General features: G+C 35.2%; 1 protein-coding gene and 1 long non-coding RNA gene across 2 annotated transcripts; one reads left to right on the top strand and one right to left on the bottom strand.

Annotated features, from left to right (window-relative positions):
- Window positions 1–8669: 8669 nt before the first annotated feature.
- LOC118049513 (BAG family molecular chaperone regulator 8, chloroplastic) lies at window positions 8670–10715 on the top strand. The gene is made up of 2 exons (XM_035059514.2): window positions 8670–9636; window positions 9716–10715. Exons 1-2 carry the CDS (start codon window positions 9010–9012, stop codon window positions 10475–10477), a joined length of 1389 nt encoding a protein of 462 aa, XP_034915405.1. The 5' UTR covers window positions 8670–9009; the 3' UTR covers window positions 10478–10715.
- Window positions 10716–11237: 522 nt separating this feature from the next.
- LOC118049512 (uncharacterized) lies at window positions 11238–14683 on the bottom strand. The gene is made up of 2 exons (XR_004687694.2): window positions 14481–14683; window positions 11238–13932 (listed from the first exon to the last, which is right to left on the bottom strand). It is a non-coding gene; the product is annotated as an uncharacterized lncRNA (long non-coding RNA).
- Window positions 14684–15844: the final 1161 nt, after the last annotated feature.

The following is a 15844-nucleotide window of genomic DNA, read 5'->3' as shown; positions in this document are numbered from 1 at the left end:
GATTTTCTTCTTCTAGCCCTTTCTCAAACATTGGAATTTTTGTTCTAAGCTCCTCTTTGATCCATTGATCTTATCCATGTCTCCAAAATATTTCTCATTTGGCCCCTAGTGGTGGGTGTGATCCTAGTCAAGGTTTCTTTTTTGAAAGAAATATTTCGACTTAGGCTCAAAATGGGACGCAAAGGATATAATTTTTAAGAAAACGTGAGAGGATAAACAAAGATGGCCTTTTCTCATTTCAAAGCAAGGTCAGTTAGAACCGATATAAATTTTGACCTCATCCAGTGTAATGATTTGGACTTGTAAGAATCATGATTCACGAGTCCATAACTACCGAATCCACTACATTCATTATGCATACTGCTAAAAACTTAGCTAATATGATGTGTGGTTCGGGTTTCAGGAGGTTGAGTTCAAAATTGTTTAGTCACCTCATGTCATTTTCAAGCATCGAGTCATTTCTATAATCAAAACACTTTTAATCTTCCGGATTGATTAACCTTTATCGCATGTTGGAGTTTGATCAAAATATTTTGTCAGAATAAAATGCTAAACATCTGTTGATTTCAAAATAACAAAAAGTCAAAAGCAAGGCATGTTTCGTTGAAGGATGAGATGTGATCCCAAAACAAAATGCAGAATTCCATAACAATATGATTGATAATTCATCACCATTCTTGAATCAGCTTTTCTGGCAATATCTGTGTTTTGCCAAGCACTTTCGATCACATGTCATTCTTAAGATGTTCGGGGGACAATATAGCCAATGACACCCTCCTTCACCGACTCCACTTGTCTCTTGCTCACCAACTTTCAGACTCAATTCTTGCAATTCTTGAAACTGTTCACCTGAAATGGTTGAGGACCCACCATGACATCACATCTCTTGTCTGGATTACACCACCTAGAAAATGGTAGTTGCATGGGATTTGTCGGAGTCAAGCAAAATTTGGAATCTGGTAGATGCTGGTCGACAAACTTAAACGGCAGAGGGGATGTCCCATCTTGGCAAAAGACATTTGAGCAATTGATGCTACGTGAGACGCGATTATACCACATAATTAAGGGTTCACACCGTCGAGTCATCTCCTGATTCACCTCTCATCATTGTTCTGGAATCCATGACAGAACCTTCAATCTTTTCCCCTCTTCATAACATGTTTCAATTCTTCGGCAAATCCTCACAACATCATGTCAATCTTCTGATGTTGTTGTTTAGGAATCCTCATAACATCACAATAGCTAGGTAAATCTTGGCAGCGCACAAAAAACAAAAGCGTGTGGAGTCCCACGTTGTCAAAATTGGAAGAGAACCCGATGAATCTACAACATCTTCTATTTCCTCTTTGATTCCTTATTGACGGTGCAGCAAACAACCACTTTTGTGTTTTAATGCCGATATTGGAAGGAAAAAATTATGGATAATATGAAACCACTGCATCCCTTCTTGGATTTCCCATTTGCATATCCACAAACAGATTCCTGTCGAAAGATCTCTACTGCGTTGAAATTTGATGTCTGCTCATGTTTTTCAAATTAAGTCTGGCGCTTCAACCTACTACAGCTTCTTCATGTTGAAACTGATGAGAGAAATATTTGTAGCATATGCAATTAGTAAATCCCCTTTTGCACTCTCAACTTGCAACATCATAAACAGATTTTTTTGTAGAAAGAACTTTGCCACGTTGAAGTTCAACGACTACTCATATTTTCAGACCAAGCTTGACTCCTCTGTCTACTACAAAGTTTTGCTCGTGCCACACGTAGAAGTTCAGTGTCTAATCATGGTTTTTCAGACCAACATCTTGTGCCGTTGAAATGGAATTGAGCTCATAATTGGGGTAGCTTCAAAGAAGACTAATGCACCATGTACACGAGACCGGTAGTTGTTTGGTTCTATTAGATGATGTGGAGGCGATGAACATTTAACAGTGCAACTGGACAAGAACCAGAGTTGTCATTAGTTGATGACTGAAGGCGTTGTTGCTTTTGTTCATGACGAAAAAGGAGAGATACAACTTCAATTAGATGTGAACAAGCAGTGTTCCCACAGAAAACTGTGCAGATATTCTCTTTTCATTTTATGCTCAACACTTGTTCGAGCAGATCTGAGTGTAGCTACTTCACATTTAATGCTCTCAACCTTAATATGATAATGAGTCTCTATCTGACACCTTTCATCACCTCCATCATTTTTCCCCAATCACGTGCAACACAGCTTATGTGGGGGACCTACCTTTCAACCCGGTACATGCATGATAAATGTATGAACATGTAATCCATATGATGAACTCACCCTTCGAGAGGTGACAATATGGTCGTAACTCTTGTATGATGGACAAGAATCGTGATTTTTGCCCAAACTCTACAATGAAAATTTTCGGAGCAACGGCCAATGTGTCACCCACAAGTCTTGAGTTCAAGATGCTTCAAGAAGGGTTTGCCATTATGCAAAAAACGATAGCACATACAACCTAAGGACAAGTTCTATTCATTATGTGAACATGGGTAGGTTTTCTATCTGGTCTCAAAAGGGTCTCATATCTGCCCAGTGACGTTCTTCGTAAAGACAGTATGGGGGCGTTGCAAAGAATGGTTAAGGCACGTATACCCACCATTACCAAGCAGGCACTCAGATATGAGTTGGGTGTTTCACGCATCTGAACCCTGACCAATAGTCTTAGGGCAGATCGCTAGTTCCCTACCTAACCTAGAAGCTTGTGTGTGCTTTCAAAAATAAATACAGGTGATGCATGAAACAATTCTATAAAATGCATGGAAAAAAATATATTAACAAAAAGATAAAAATGCAAAAAAACTTAAACACATCAAATACACAAAGCTTAGTCCAATAATGTTGAAAACAATACCTTCCCCAGTGGAGTCGCCATTCTGTCGCACCCCAAAAATAAATCAGCGCGCGGCATCGGCTGGCGATTTATCATCTCGTTGTTGTTGTTGCGTTTGGTTCGTTGGAGTCGTCACCTAGTAATTCATTGAGGGCTACTAGGAAACCTGATGTACTGGTCTTGTCAGAGATCGCAGGTAAGAGACTGGTTGTGGTTAGGGAAGGTATTAGCACCCCTAACACACCCTACCTGAGGTAAGCTGCTTCGCGAATTTGATGTGTTAAAGAAGTTTTAATAATTGTCTTTTCGTCGGAAATTAGAAATATCACTTACGTATAAGTTAATAATTCTTAACCGTGATCCGATCAAATATTAAATTCTTCTTTAATAAATTTGCAATTTTATCATTTTAAAAATATATACAAATAAATAAAACAAAATACAAGCACACACATATACTTTCACTATTTTATTTTTGTTTCTTTTTCTTTTTCTTTCTCCTTTTCTTTTCTTTTCTTTTACATCCATATTTACAAAATACAAATAAAATTCAAATTAAATAAATATTACATCAACAATTGAAAATTACACAATAATCCCCAAAATTCAAGAAAAACGACTCTGGGAAGCAACCTAAACCCGACTGAACAGTAGCGGCGCGTCTTCCCACGCGCCGCCGCTACTGGCGGCGCATGGGTTCACGCGCCGCCACTGGAAAAACTGGCAAACAGGGGTGTATGGAGCGCCTTCCTCCCCCGTTCATTTTTCTGCCGGCGGTGAGGGTCCGGTCACCTGCAAACACACGAAACACACACAAAGAGCAGTCGGTTTTAGTTTTTTAGATCTGTTTTTAATTTTCTTCTGCCCGTTTCGGATCTGCTCTTATCTGCAAATCAGTCCGTGGGTTTCTTCTTCTTCTTCTCCTCTGCTTCAGGATGGCAGATCGGGCGGTGTCTGTGGCGGTGGCAGCCGATCTATGGACGGCGCTGCTGGGGTTGCTGCTGTGTGGTCTTCACTCCGGTCGGTGGCAGCGGTGGCTGCTCTGGGTCGCAGCAGAGGGAGAGGCTGTCTTGGGGCTGCTCTGGGTCGGTTGCTCTGACCGCTGCTACTGGAGGCTGAACTCGTCCGGTGTTGGAGGAAGGCGTTGCTGCCTGATCGCCGTGAGTGAGAGAGGGGCTGCTGGTGGTGGAGGCGTCTGTGTTGTCGGCTGAGAAGAGTGAGAGCAGAGATGGACGCCGCTGCTGCTGCTGCCGCCGCTGGGGGGCCGAATGGAGGAGAGCAGATCGGCGATTGGCTGGGGAAACCGGAGGAAGAGAGGGATGAAGGAGCGGCGGGGAAAAATGAGAAGGAGAGAAGGGGAAAGGGGCTGGTTCCGAAGAAAGAAAATCAAGATCGGGTGGGGAGCAGCTGTGGCTGAAAAATCAAATGGTGGAGGGGCTGTTTGGCCGGTTCTTTGTGAGGAAAAAAAATGAGATGGCCTGGGGAGGATGGAGAGGCTACAGGAGAAGATGAGGTCGGCTGAGAAGGTCTGTGTGGGGGAGAAAAAAAATTCAACGTGGGGGCCGGCGGCTGGTTTGCAGAGAAGAACACTAGGGAAAAAAAAACATTTAAAACCAGAGGGAGGCGCCGCCGGCCCCTTTTTTTTTTTAGTGGGGGGAAAGAGTTGGGTTTTAGGGTTTTTCTATTTTTTCTCAATGTGTCAAAATTGACCTCCCCCTCAAAAATCAGTTTAGCATGGTATTTATAGGAAAACATTTGCTAGGTTTTTCAACTTGGTCCCTCAACTTCTTTCTTTTTGTAAATTTTGATTTTTTTTATTTTTTTGTATTTTTTGAAAACGAGCAATATCAACGTCGACTCAAATGCGAAAAATCAATGATTTAAAAATGACGCGTGAAAAGTCGAACGCGTTTGAAAATCTTTTAAAAATTTAAATTCTTTTTTAGACGACGTTGAAAATGCTAAAATGACGAAAATATATTAAAAAACATATTTTTTGGATTTTCTTTGTTTTTCTCAATTTTTTGGATTTTTTGAAAATATATCAAAACATGGGTCAAAAATTGGGTAGCAACACTTCCCAACAAAATTATTTAACTTCCAATGATACTACATATACAAAGACTAGTTTGAAGTGCCTCACTAAGTAATAAAAAAATTGAATATAAAAAAAATGATCAAGTTATGGAAATTAATTTGATATTATTATTAAATTTGAATAGATTAAACCTCTCGATCTAATTACTTGTTTAATTTAATTTTAAAATTAAACTATATAGAGATTGCTCTGACATGACCCAATTGATTTGGAAAATCCAAAGATATCCTGGATAACCAATAAAATACATTGTTTGACTTTAAAAATAATTTCAAGATTATTTTTTTCTTAATATTGAGAAGACAATATATTAGATCACCTCAGGCCTTGCAGCTTAACCCGTCAAATCCATGATTCCGATGATGAACTTCACTAAATTTAAGAATTTTTTTTAACTATTTTTACTTAATTATATAATTAAAAAAAATAGACACTAGTAGGATAAGTACAAACCAAGTGCTAAGATATTTGTTTAGGAATGTAATAACCTTATAAAAAACAAACTAAAATAACTGATAAAGACAAATTAAAAATTAAGAGAATTTTAAAGGATAAAATTAGGAAAATTTGGACGGAAATGAAAGAGAGAGAGGAAAGGCCAAAAAAAAAAAACTCATATCCTTTAACATTCATATGAATAGTTTAGGAGATGCATTGAAGCTTAAAAATTTTATTATAGAAAATAATAGTTTGTTGGACCGCGCTATGAAGTGGGTGAGATAAAAAAAATGTAATAGATAAATGTTTAGGCTGATGAAAACTATTTGATATTGTTATTAACCTAGATTATCGTATTAACTTTAAAATCTTTTAATTTAACTTCTTTTCTAACTTGAATTTAAAATCAAATTATATGAGAGTTGACCTAATATTATCCAATTAACTTAACCAATTTAAATATGACCTGAATAGTCGGTAAAATAGTTTGAGAATGAGATTTATTATAGGAGAACTATTTGATATTATTATTAAATCATAACTAATGTATCAATCTTTAAAGTTAAAAACTTTTCAATATAATTTCTTGTTTGGTTTGGATTTAAAACCAAACCATATAAAAGTTGTTTTTATATAAGTTAGTCGACTTGATTAATGTAAATATAGCTCAGATTACCAGAAAAAAATTCTATAACAAAAAGGAGAAAATGGAAAAAAAAAAAAAAGGAAAAAAAAACTAGAAAACTTTTTTATACTGAGTAATAATGAATGAGTTGAATCATACACCAAGTTTTATAGCATAGAGTATAATATAATAACCAGTGCAATATATCATTACATCTCATGAAGATTACACGAGTTATTGAAGATTTTGATAACATATATGGTACCATATAATTAAATCACACATGCATTATTGTTACAAAAATAACCAAATACAAATCGAATCGAATATTCAGTACAAGTGCGTGCATTAATTAGTTACCACTTAGAAAACGTAATCCTATTTTGTTCAATTATCTTAGTATTATTATATTAATTAGGTAGTAAATAAATACAAAAATAATTTTAAATGGATAGTTTATGAAAACAAGAGAACTATACCTTATATTTTATAATTTGATCAAAATTATATTTACCTATTAAATTTTAAAATATTATAATTTTAATATATCATAAACTCAAATAAAAAATATATCACAAATAAAATGAACAAATTAATAATTTTTTTTTACCCTAGTTTTTTAATCTTTATCAATTTATTGGTGAAAGGAAATGATTCCAAGTAAAACCCATAAATTCTCATTTTCCGAGAAAATCCAAGTATTTTCTGGGAAAATCTCTCAATCATTTCTTCGATTCTCTATAAATTCATGTCTTATTCAGTAATTCCCGATAAATTCATAAAATCTCTCAATTTTTCCAACAATTGCATCTTGGAAAATTTCTCCAGAACTGTTGTTGCTTGTTTCAACGATCATCAAAGTTGGAATATGGATCACAGTGAACAAAATGTCCAAACCAACATTCATCGTCTTCTTCTAGTAGACGGAATGTCCGCCATTGATGTCTGTTGACTTGTCCGAATGAAGGTCAGTGAAGCCACCTGCAGGTGAGGCTCATATCGAGAATCCTACAAAGAACTAAGAAAATTTTGATTCGTGGAATATGAATCTTACGTGCGCACACCTTTAATTCCTGCACTAAACCATGGAGTTGCTTTTTACTACGCCCACTTCAAAACCCCTTTCTTACGACGATTGCTTTGTGCCTCAAAATTGTTACTGCACCTTTAATGTATTCTTGAGGTTAAATCTGATAAAATGACATGTCTCTTTGATTCCCTGGACTTGGGTCGCATGACGGTGGCGGTGCGCCTGGTTTAGTTGGAGTTTGGTGGTTTTGGAGTTGAGTGAAGGCGGTGGCTATGGAATTTGGCTGGATTGTGGGATTGGTGAGGTTGTGGGTTTATTGTTGGAGATGGTGACAAAGTAGTAAATTTGGTGTTTAAGAGAAGATAGGTGGAAGAACATGACAAGGTTTTTTATTCAATAATAAATTAATAATATTTATGTTTTTTATTTAATAATAAATTTGTAATATTTAATATAGCTCTTTAGTTATTAAATTAATTTTTTTTTTTTCAAAAACTTTCTTTTTTTTACCATAAAATAAACATACTCTTATACTTCATTATAAGAGCATCTTTAACCAGAGAACTCAATGAAAAGTTAAATTTAAAAACATATATTTTTAATTTTTTTTTTACAACTCCAACGTAATAAAAAAAAAAACCAAAATAGTTATTCAATATGTGAAAAGTTATTTTTACATGTTTTTGTAGAAATAGCTAAAATAAAACTATTGTTGCCGATGACTATTTTTACAGCCGTTGGTCAATAGTTTTTTCTTTTCTTTAAAAGTAGAAGGAAAGAAACTTGTTTTTTTAAAAAAAAAAAAATATATATTGTATTGTGCCTCACTCTTTTCTCAAATTTAGAAAAACAAGAATCAATTATTCTTTGATTAATTAATAACATCGGTTGTGTTAATTAGTTAAAATTAAAAGGTATGTTTATTTAAAAAAAATTCTATTTTCTCTTTAATATCTCTTGATTTTGTGGATTTTTATTGTTAATTTGATATTTTTGATGATTTTTATTTCTTTGTTATTTTTAATAGTAACATATAAAACTGAAAATTAAAAATATTCATATAAATAAATTTTAAGTTTAATTTTAAATTATATCTTTTAAGTTTCATATTACTTCATTAATTTTATATTATTTTTATAAATTACTCATATTAATTATATAATTAATAACATCATAATTATATTATATATAAAATATATAAATTAGTTTATATAATTATATTAAAATTAATTTAACATGAAATATATTAAAATATAATTATTATTTTTAAATAGCTTTTCACTATTGAAATGCACATAATCAAAAAAACTATATTTATACTATTTAAAAAGTTATTTTATCAATTTAGCTCTTCAATTTAGCATTTTGTATTAGAGATGTTCTAATCATTCAGCTTTTATCAATAAAAACATGATTCAAAATTGCATTTAAAAAAAAAATTAATTTTTCTGAATTTTTATATTAGTTTAATATGTTAATATTAAAAATAATTTTTTAAAAATAAAAATTATCATTTTAAAAAACAATAATATACTTTTCAGTACCTGAAAAAAATGGCCAATAGATTTACCCACAGGAGAGGTGAGATGTGATCTAAAACATTCCTCAATCCTTGTTATTAGACCCACCATGGACACATTGGAATTGTACTCTTGTATTCCATCACCGGGATTCATGGCTCTGGTCAACCATTTCTTCGCACCTCTGCATTCTTACTTCTCATCGGTGCAAGCCCAGCTTCAGCAGCAGGACACAATAATCAGTTCATAACATATTTCCTTTTCTGTTTGTGTGAGAAAGAAAACCCTAAATCGCACCAAATTTCTTATTTTTGCTCATCTTGAATTACAAAAAAAAAAAAAAAAAACTCAATATCAAAAACAAAAAGCCCCCCATTCCAAGGCCCCTTTTATCTGTCAAAACCCTCCATATCTCTGTATACTTTCTTCCTCCTTCACTAACAAACATCATGGCCTCTCATCACCACTGCCAAAACCATGTCTCCGTCCCCACCACCTTTACCACCACCACGACCCCTTGCTGCTGTTACAGCCACTGTTCCCCCCAACCTCACCACCACCCAATAACACCACCACAAATATCTATTGATCCGCTTCTCCAGTCCCTTGTTTCTCTCCTACAGCAACAGCAGCAGCAACAGCTGCAACACCACCAATCCCATATCTTCTCTCCTTGCCTTGACAGACCGAACAGCCACACAAAAAATCATCACCAGAAATCAAAGCTACATTTTCAACAAGAAGATGACCCCCAACAAACCCATTTTGTCCTCGCTTCTCTTCTTCAACGAATCAACACTCTTGAGTCCTCACTTCACCAATTTTCTGCTTCGTGTACGAATAACCATAACTATCCTTCACATTCTCTCAGAGACACAGCTGCACGTGTTATTCAAACCCATTTCCGTGCCTTTCTTGTTCACAGATCAAGAACCCTAAGGCAGCTCAAGGAGCTTGCTTTTATCAAATCTAGTTTGAACTCTCTCAAATCTTCTATTTCTACTGAATCCCATTTTGATTTCAAGGTCGCTTCTCATAAAGCCAAGGGCTTGCTCCTCAAACTTGACTCCATTCAGGTATATCATTAATGGGTCTCTGTCTAATTTTCTCATAATATTCTAATGAGATTGTGATTTGTGGTCTTTTTTTTGGCAGGGTGGTGATCCTATGATCAGAGATGGAAAAAGGTCAGTTACTAGAGATTTGGTAAGGTTTTTGGAGTTTGTTGATGGATTTGCAATAAAAAGGCATGAACTTTCGTATAAATCTGCTAGGAATGTGAGGGCTTTAGGGAATACTAACAAAGCTAGGGCTTTGAATGCCAAGAATGGTTATGGTGGTTGTCGAGATTTGACTGAAAGTCAAAGGGAAATTGTGGATAAATTGAGAAAAAGAGTTGAAAAGATTAGTGGGTTTTCGAGGGCTTGTGAAAATGACCAAGAAGATGTGGAGCTTGAAGGGTTTCAGCAATTCGTTGATGAAGTGGGTGGAGAGCTAAACCGAAAAGTTTCTGTTGATGGAAAGCGAGGTGTTTCGTTGAAAAAACGTGTTAGTCAACCTAGAGTGAAGAAAACTGTTAGTTTTGCTGAGAACGGGAATTCTTATAGGGTAATTAGTGACACAGATGAGTCAGTTCTGAACGGAGATGGTAGTTCCACTGATGGGAGTGATTACAGCGATGATCACGGGGAGGCTGTGGAGATCCATTTTGCTGAAACTGGGGAAAGAAAAGGATTTTCTAAGGGCGCTGAGAATGACCAGGAAGCTCATTTGGAGGATGGTGGGTCATCACAGAGCAGTGATAGTGGGTATCACTTGGATAAAGATGGGAGTTCAGTTTTCTCTGCTCCGGTGCCTGTGAAGATGGAATCAAGAGCTGATTTGATGAAGAGAAAGGCTGTGAAAATTGTCACATAGGGGGCCAGTCACTGGGCTTGAATTCTGAAGTTTTTGCAAAATTAAGTGGCTTGGCTGGCGCTTTAGGTTCCCATTGTATTCTAATTATCAATTGTTAGTGCAGTATTGACGAAATGTGTTTGTAGGAATTTCCTTTATTTGTGAGAGATTGTGAGATTTGTGAGTGCAATCAGCTACGTTCTCCCAAAAATTTTAGATGTTCAGTGAGTAATAAATTCCACAGCTGAGATTGTTTTAACCCTTTGTATCTAGTTATTCACCAATCATGTTTCCGAAAGTGCATATGCTAGCAGCAGAAAATGTATTTTTCTATTCCTGTGCAATTTAAGTCTTCGTTAGCTGCACCCTGTCAAAATACCTCTTCATACTAGTTGTTTCTCCTGCTGGAGATGTTCTAGTCACGTAGAAGCACTTGGTACAATTTATTAGTATAAGGTCTTGAGAGGGTCAAATTGTGACGTGAACCTCTGTATTCAGTGCCCTATGATATGATTTTACTTCCTAATATGAGCTTCACCACACCGCGTTGCTAATGAGTTTCCAGGATGAGAACATGAAGTGGAAGTGAGGGGACCATGGCTTATATAATTAGCGTGTCAACTAGAAATCAACTAGAAACATGAAGTAGATTAGGAAAAATATGGATGCAAGACTAAGATTGTGAGGTATTTTCTTGCAGGATATTTGGGGATAAAGAGAAGACCAAAAACAGTACTACAACAGGACAAAAAACTGAAAAGTGCTCCAGGAATAAAAAAGATTTCTCGATAGAATTTCAAATCACTTGAGAAACAACAATGGACTGAAAACTCCACATCTTCCAAACTTGTCTTATACAAACATACAAAGAAGCTAGCATCTAAGCAATTGAAAAGAAAAACCTCAATTTGGAGGTGTATTGTCTATGATCCCATGCAACCTAGCTGCTTATGGTAATTACTAGTTGTCATTGACAAAAGAATGAGAAAGAATCCAGCAATTTTGATAGCAGCTGCATGAATTTCATAGAAGTTGATTGATACTTGACCACACTGACCTCATTAGTGAAATGTTGGGGTATGGATTCTTCGGCCACTAGCAAGCATGACTATCATGTTCAGGTCAGTTACAGAATGTGTTGAATCCCAAGCTATTCGGGTCAGCAGTGTGGATCCTTTTGCACTATTCAGTTCAATCATAATCCACATTTAACTTCAATATCGGAAGTACTATTGCTCCAAACATAATCAAAAGTAATTATTATACATACAAGACTCTGCTGTGTTTGCTCTGTGCTGGCCTGCATGACTTGTTTGTAATGAATAGCTGTCTCTGTGACTAGAAATCATGTTCTCATCCTGGAAACTTTTACTGGCCCAGTTTCAAGCTTTTGTGCACTGATGGCATTTTTCTTTGAACCAGAAATTTTTATCCTGGCTTCTCCTAACGTATTCAATGCTACCTTCCACCATACATTTTATTTCTTCCTCATACAATACATTGTACTGCAAGTTTTTACCCCTGTGAGAATTACGTGGCACATCAAGACAGGACAATACATCCAAGATGGCATCATCCCTGTCATTGTAAAATATAATTTTGTGGAAGAATGAAGACACTTGTAGCTTTGAATACTGCAATCACATCTCTGCATAGGATCCCTTCAAACTGGAACATCTTGCAACTACAACTAGCTATTTCTTCTGATATACTCAAAGTGACAAAGTACACCTTTTGTTCTTCATCAAATTTTGCTAGCTCATCAGTGGTGGTTCCTCCATCATCTCCACCTAACTTCACAGCACATAAAAGAGATTAAAAAATCGCATCCTGAACCACAGAACAATTTTCTAGTGTAAATTTCTGCTGCTTGCTTTTCCATAGGAAGTGGGGTCTTTAATATGGGTTTAGTGTAAACAGTCTCCAACTCTGATTTCGCTTCTTTTTCATATCGATCATCCAAAGCCCTCACATATTGCTCTGCAAAATCTTGCAAGGTAGCCCTCGCATTCACGTAACCATCAAAAAGCGAATTCACACTCCCACTTTTCTGGGCAGTATTCATGCCTGCAAAGAATACCTCTCTTGAATAGACTGGGACCCACAACTTGCAGTCCATGTAAAGTGATTGAATCCATTCATTTCCCCTAACAAAACCCAAGTAGATTCAAATTCATCAGGTATCTCAGTTTTGTTAACGCCTCTATCAAGTTCCACCTAAAATGTCTTTTGAAGCGAACTGCATGCATGCCCCATTTCCTTTGGCATTTTGCTCATGATGTGCCACTTGCAATATCAGTGGGTTGATTGGGGGAAATCTCTCTCTATCAATATCAGTGGGTTGATTGGGGGAAATCTCTCTCTATTGCTCTAGTCATGGTAGAATCATAATCAGTTATGATTAACCCTGGTTGCTGTCCCGACACTGCCTCAAGCCAGGTTGTGAAAATCCAAATGAAAGTAGATTCTGTCTCATTTGCAAGCAATGCACAACCAAACAACACTGATTGTTTTTGATGATTTACCAGTAAAAGGTGCAAAAGGCATCATACACTGATTGGCTTGATAAGTGGTATCAAAGGCCACAACATCAGAGAAATAATCATATGCAATTCTAGATCTCGTGTCAACCCAGATAACACTACTTGGCCTATCCTCTTCATCAATCTGTATTGCATGATAAAATGCAGGACCACTAGCTTGCATAATCTTGAAAAATCCCAGAATATTTTGAGCATCTATACCAAAATTGCTCAGTCGTCCTCTTCCTACATAGTTAATACAATTCAGGAAATTAAATACCATTTTGCCAACAGTATTACCATCTTCTGTAAAGAAAATCACAGGTGCATCTAACCCCATCACAGGAGAACTTAAAGATTCACTGAAACTATTATTTGGATCATAGTCCTGCTTATGTGACCTCAAAAAATGTCGCATTCATGGTGTTAACATCTCATGATTATGATTCTTCTCTAATTTTGCAATATACCATTTCCCATTATCTCTTCTTCTCACAGTCATCAATGCCTGGCAACCTTCTCTTGTAATAGGCCTAGCACGCCTCCTTGTTTCCTCACCTGAATCCATTTTCTTTGCTCGCTTCTCTCAGTGAAGCCCTTCTTTAGAACAACAAAACTCTCTAGATATAATTGAATTATCTTTCCTAGACTGATAATACGAATTCACATGAATGCTAAACCCTGTTTGTTTTGCATACGCACTGTAAAAATCCCTCACATCATCTTCTGAAGCAAACCCCATGCCCAATGCAGGTTCTTCAACCATACCATTCAAACATTGAAACAACTCAACATTCACAGTATCAAATCTGTTCCCGTCATCCAAAACCATTGGTGTCTCAGCATCCTCTACCACACAACACTCATCACATTCATCTTCTAAAGCCACCACATAAGAGTTCACTAGGTCTTTGGCTTCAATTACAGGCTCATCATCATCCATGTTATATTTTTCTTTTGCAAAACAAAATCAGATATTAGAAACGTACTAAACCCCAACTTCCACATAGTTTCAAGTTGAGAAAAAGAAACCCTCTTAAATTCCTTGTTTATGTTATATATCTCCACTAAAAACAAGATTTAGTTACAAGCTAAACCATATCGTGATTATCCAAAAAAGCTAAACCACATCGTCCTATTGAGCAAACTTGCATATGTAGATGCCATGATGTCTAGGTGCAATGTACAAACACTATCAGAAATCATAATACAATGTCCAAAACAGCAACAAACCTTTTCAACTTTGGTTAATCAGATTAAAGAAACACACACATACACAGTCAGAATGACACATAACACATTTTTTTCTTAAACAACTTTAAATTGGCTAGAACAAAAACTGCTTAAAGTTTAAGTGATGTCAACTACTTAGAATAGTGGTTATTTCAAGGAAGCTAAAGCAATCCATTGCTGTAAATTAACGAACTAGTGGAACCCATTAAGGTTTTCTTTACTTTCTTTACGGGAGAGAAGAAAGGTTTAAACTTCGAGAAGTTTATTACCTTCGCAAGGAGAGACGAGGATGGGAAGAAACCGCCGCGGACGATAAGGTAATGGGAGGACCCAAATCACCACCTCCTGTCCACCTTATTTCGTATATAAATGTCGAACTTCAATCCACGAGTTTTGGGCGTTGGATGCGTTAGACGAACAGATTTCTGTAAATATGGCTGTAGTTTTCTACTTTTTTTTTTTTTTTCATGATAAGGCATAGGCAATATATTTTTATTTTGATAAATAAAATATTAATTATTAAGAACTCAAGTTTTGCTTTGAGTTTAATGTTTTGCGGATATTTATTCTGGATTCTTGAATATTAAAAGCAAAACTGATTATCAAGAAATTTGATTAATCACTTATCATATAGCATTAATCTTTGATCCTAAATTTCATTGGATTGGTTGTATTTTGGACATTTTGGCAAACAAAACATCTTATATTGTTTTTTTCACAATTTCTAAAGACACATCTCTTTTTCATTTTGTCCCATGTTTTTCTACCCCTCATGTAATTTCCTCATAGAAAATAAATTAGAAGGTGTTAAATTACAAGTCATTTATCTTTATTGTCAATCAATGACTTGTTGAAAATTAGCTTTTATGTTTTGACTTTATGTAGAAATAAAAACTCATGAGTATAGGGTAAATGATTAGACAGATTTTTAAAATATTTTTTATTTAAAAATATATAAAGATAATATTTTTTTTATTTTTAAAGCTTTTTAGTATTAATATATCAAATCAATTTAAATTATTAAAAAAATATTTTGAAATAAAAAAATTACTTTTTATTATATAAACAAACAGACTTTAAATGCATGACACTTAATTACATGTTAATTAACCATATTTTCATGTGTACTTGACACTTGATAAATCTTTTCCCCATCCTTAAATATCAAACAATCATTTTTTAAAGAGTAATTGTTATTGTATCTTTAATGTTGAGTGAATTCATAATAAAAATGTAATTCACATCATAAAAGTTAATTTACATTCATATAAATTCAACCTAAAACTATTATTGAAAAATAAAATTAAAAAAATATACAAAAAAACATGTCAGACCAAGATCACTAGCCTTGGTGATCTAGCTCGTCAAAACCTTAAAAAAATCCTAGGACCTTCAAACACCTCAATATATTCTTTAAAGCCATAAGAAGTTGGCTTAACTGCATCATCTAAAAAGATGATTTTGCTCCAACCTAAAATAAGGTTTTTAGGATATTATATATATTAAGGGCTACTTCAGCCTATTGGCATGGCTATCCAATTTCCCAATAAGTTCTTGGATGAAATCAGGGCTAAAACGTATCTACAATAATATCTTAAATGCCTTCATTATATGCAATGTTTTTATATAATTG

This window comes from Populus alba, chromosome 17, assembly GCF_005239225.2.
Source record: "Populus alba chromosome 17, ASM523922v2, whole genome shotgun sequence".
Taxonomy (NCBI): Eukaryota; Viridiplantae; Streptophyta; class Magnoliopsida; order Malpighiales; family Salicaceae; genus Populus; species Populus alba.
The sequence above is the reverse complement of the archived record's forward strand: the minus strand, read 5'-3'. Positions and strand labels throughout refer to the sequence as shown.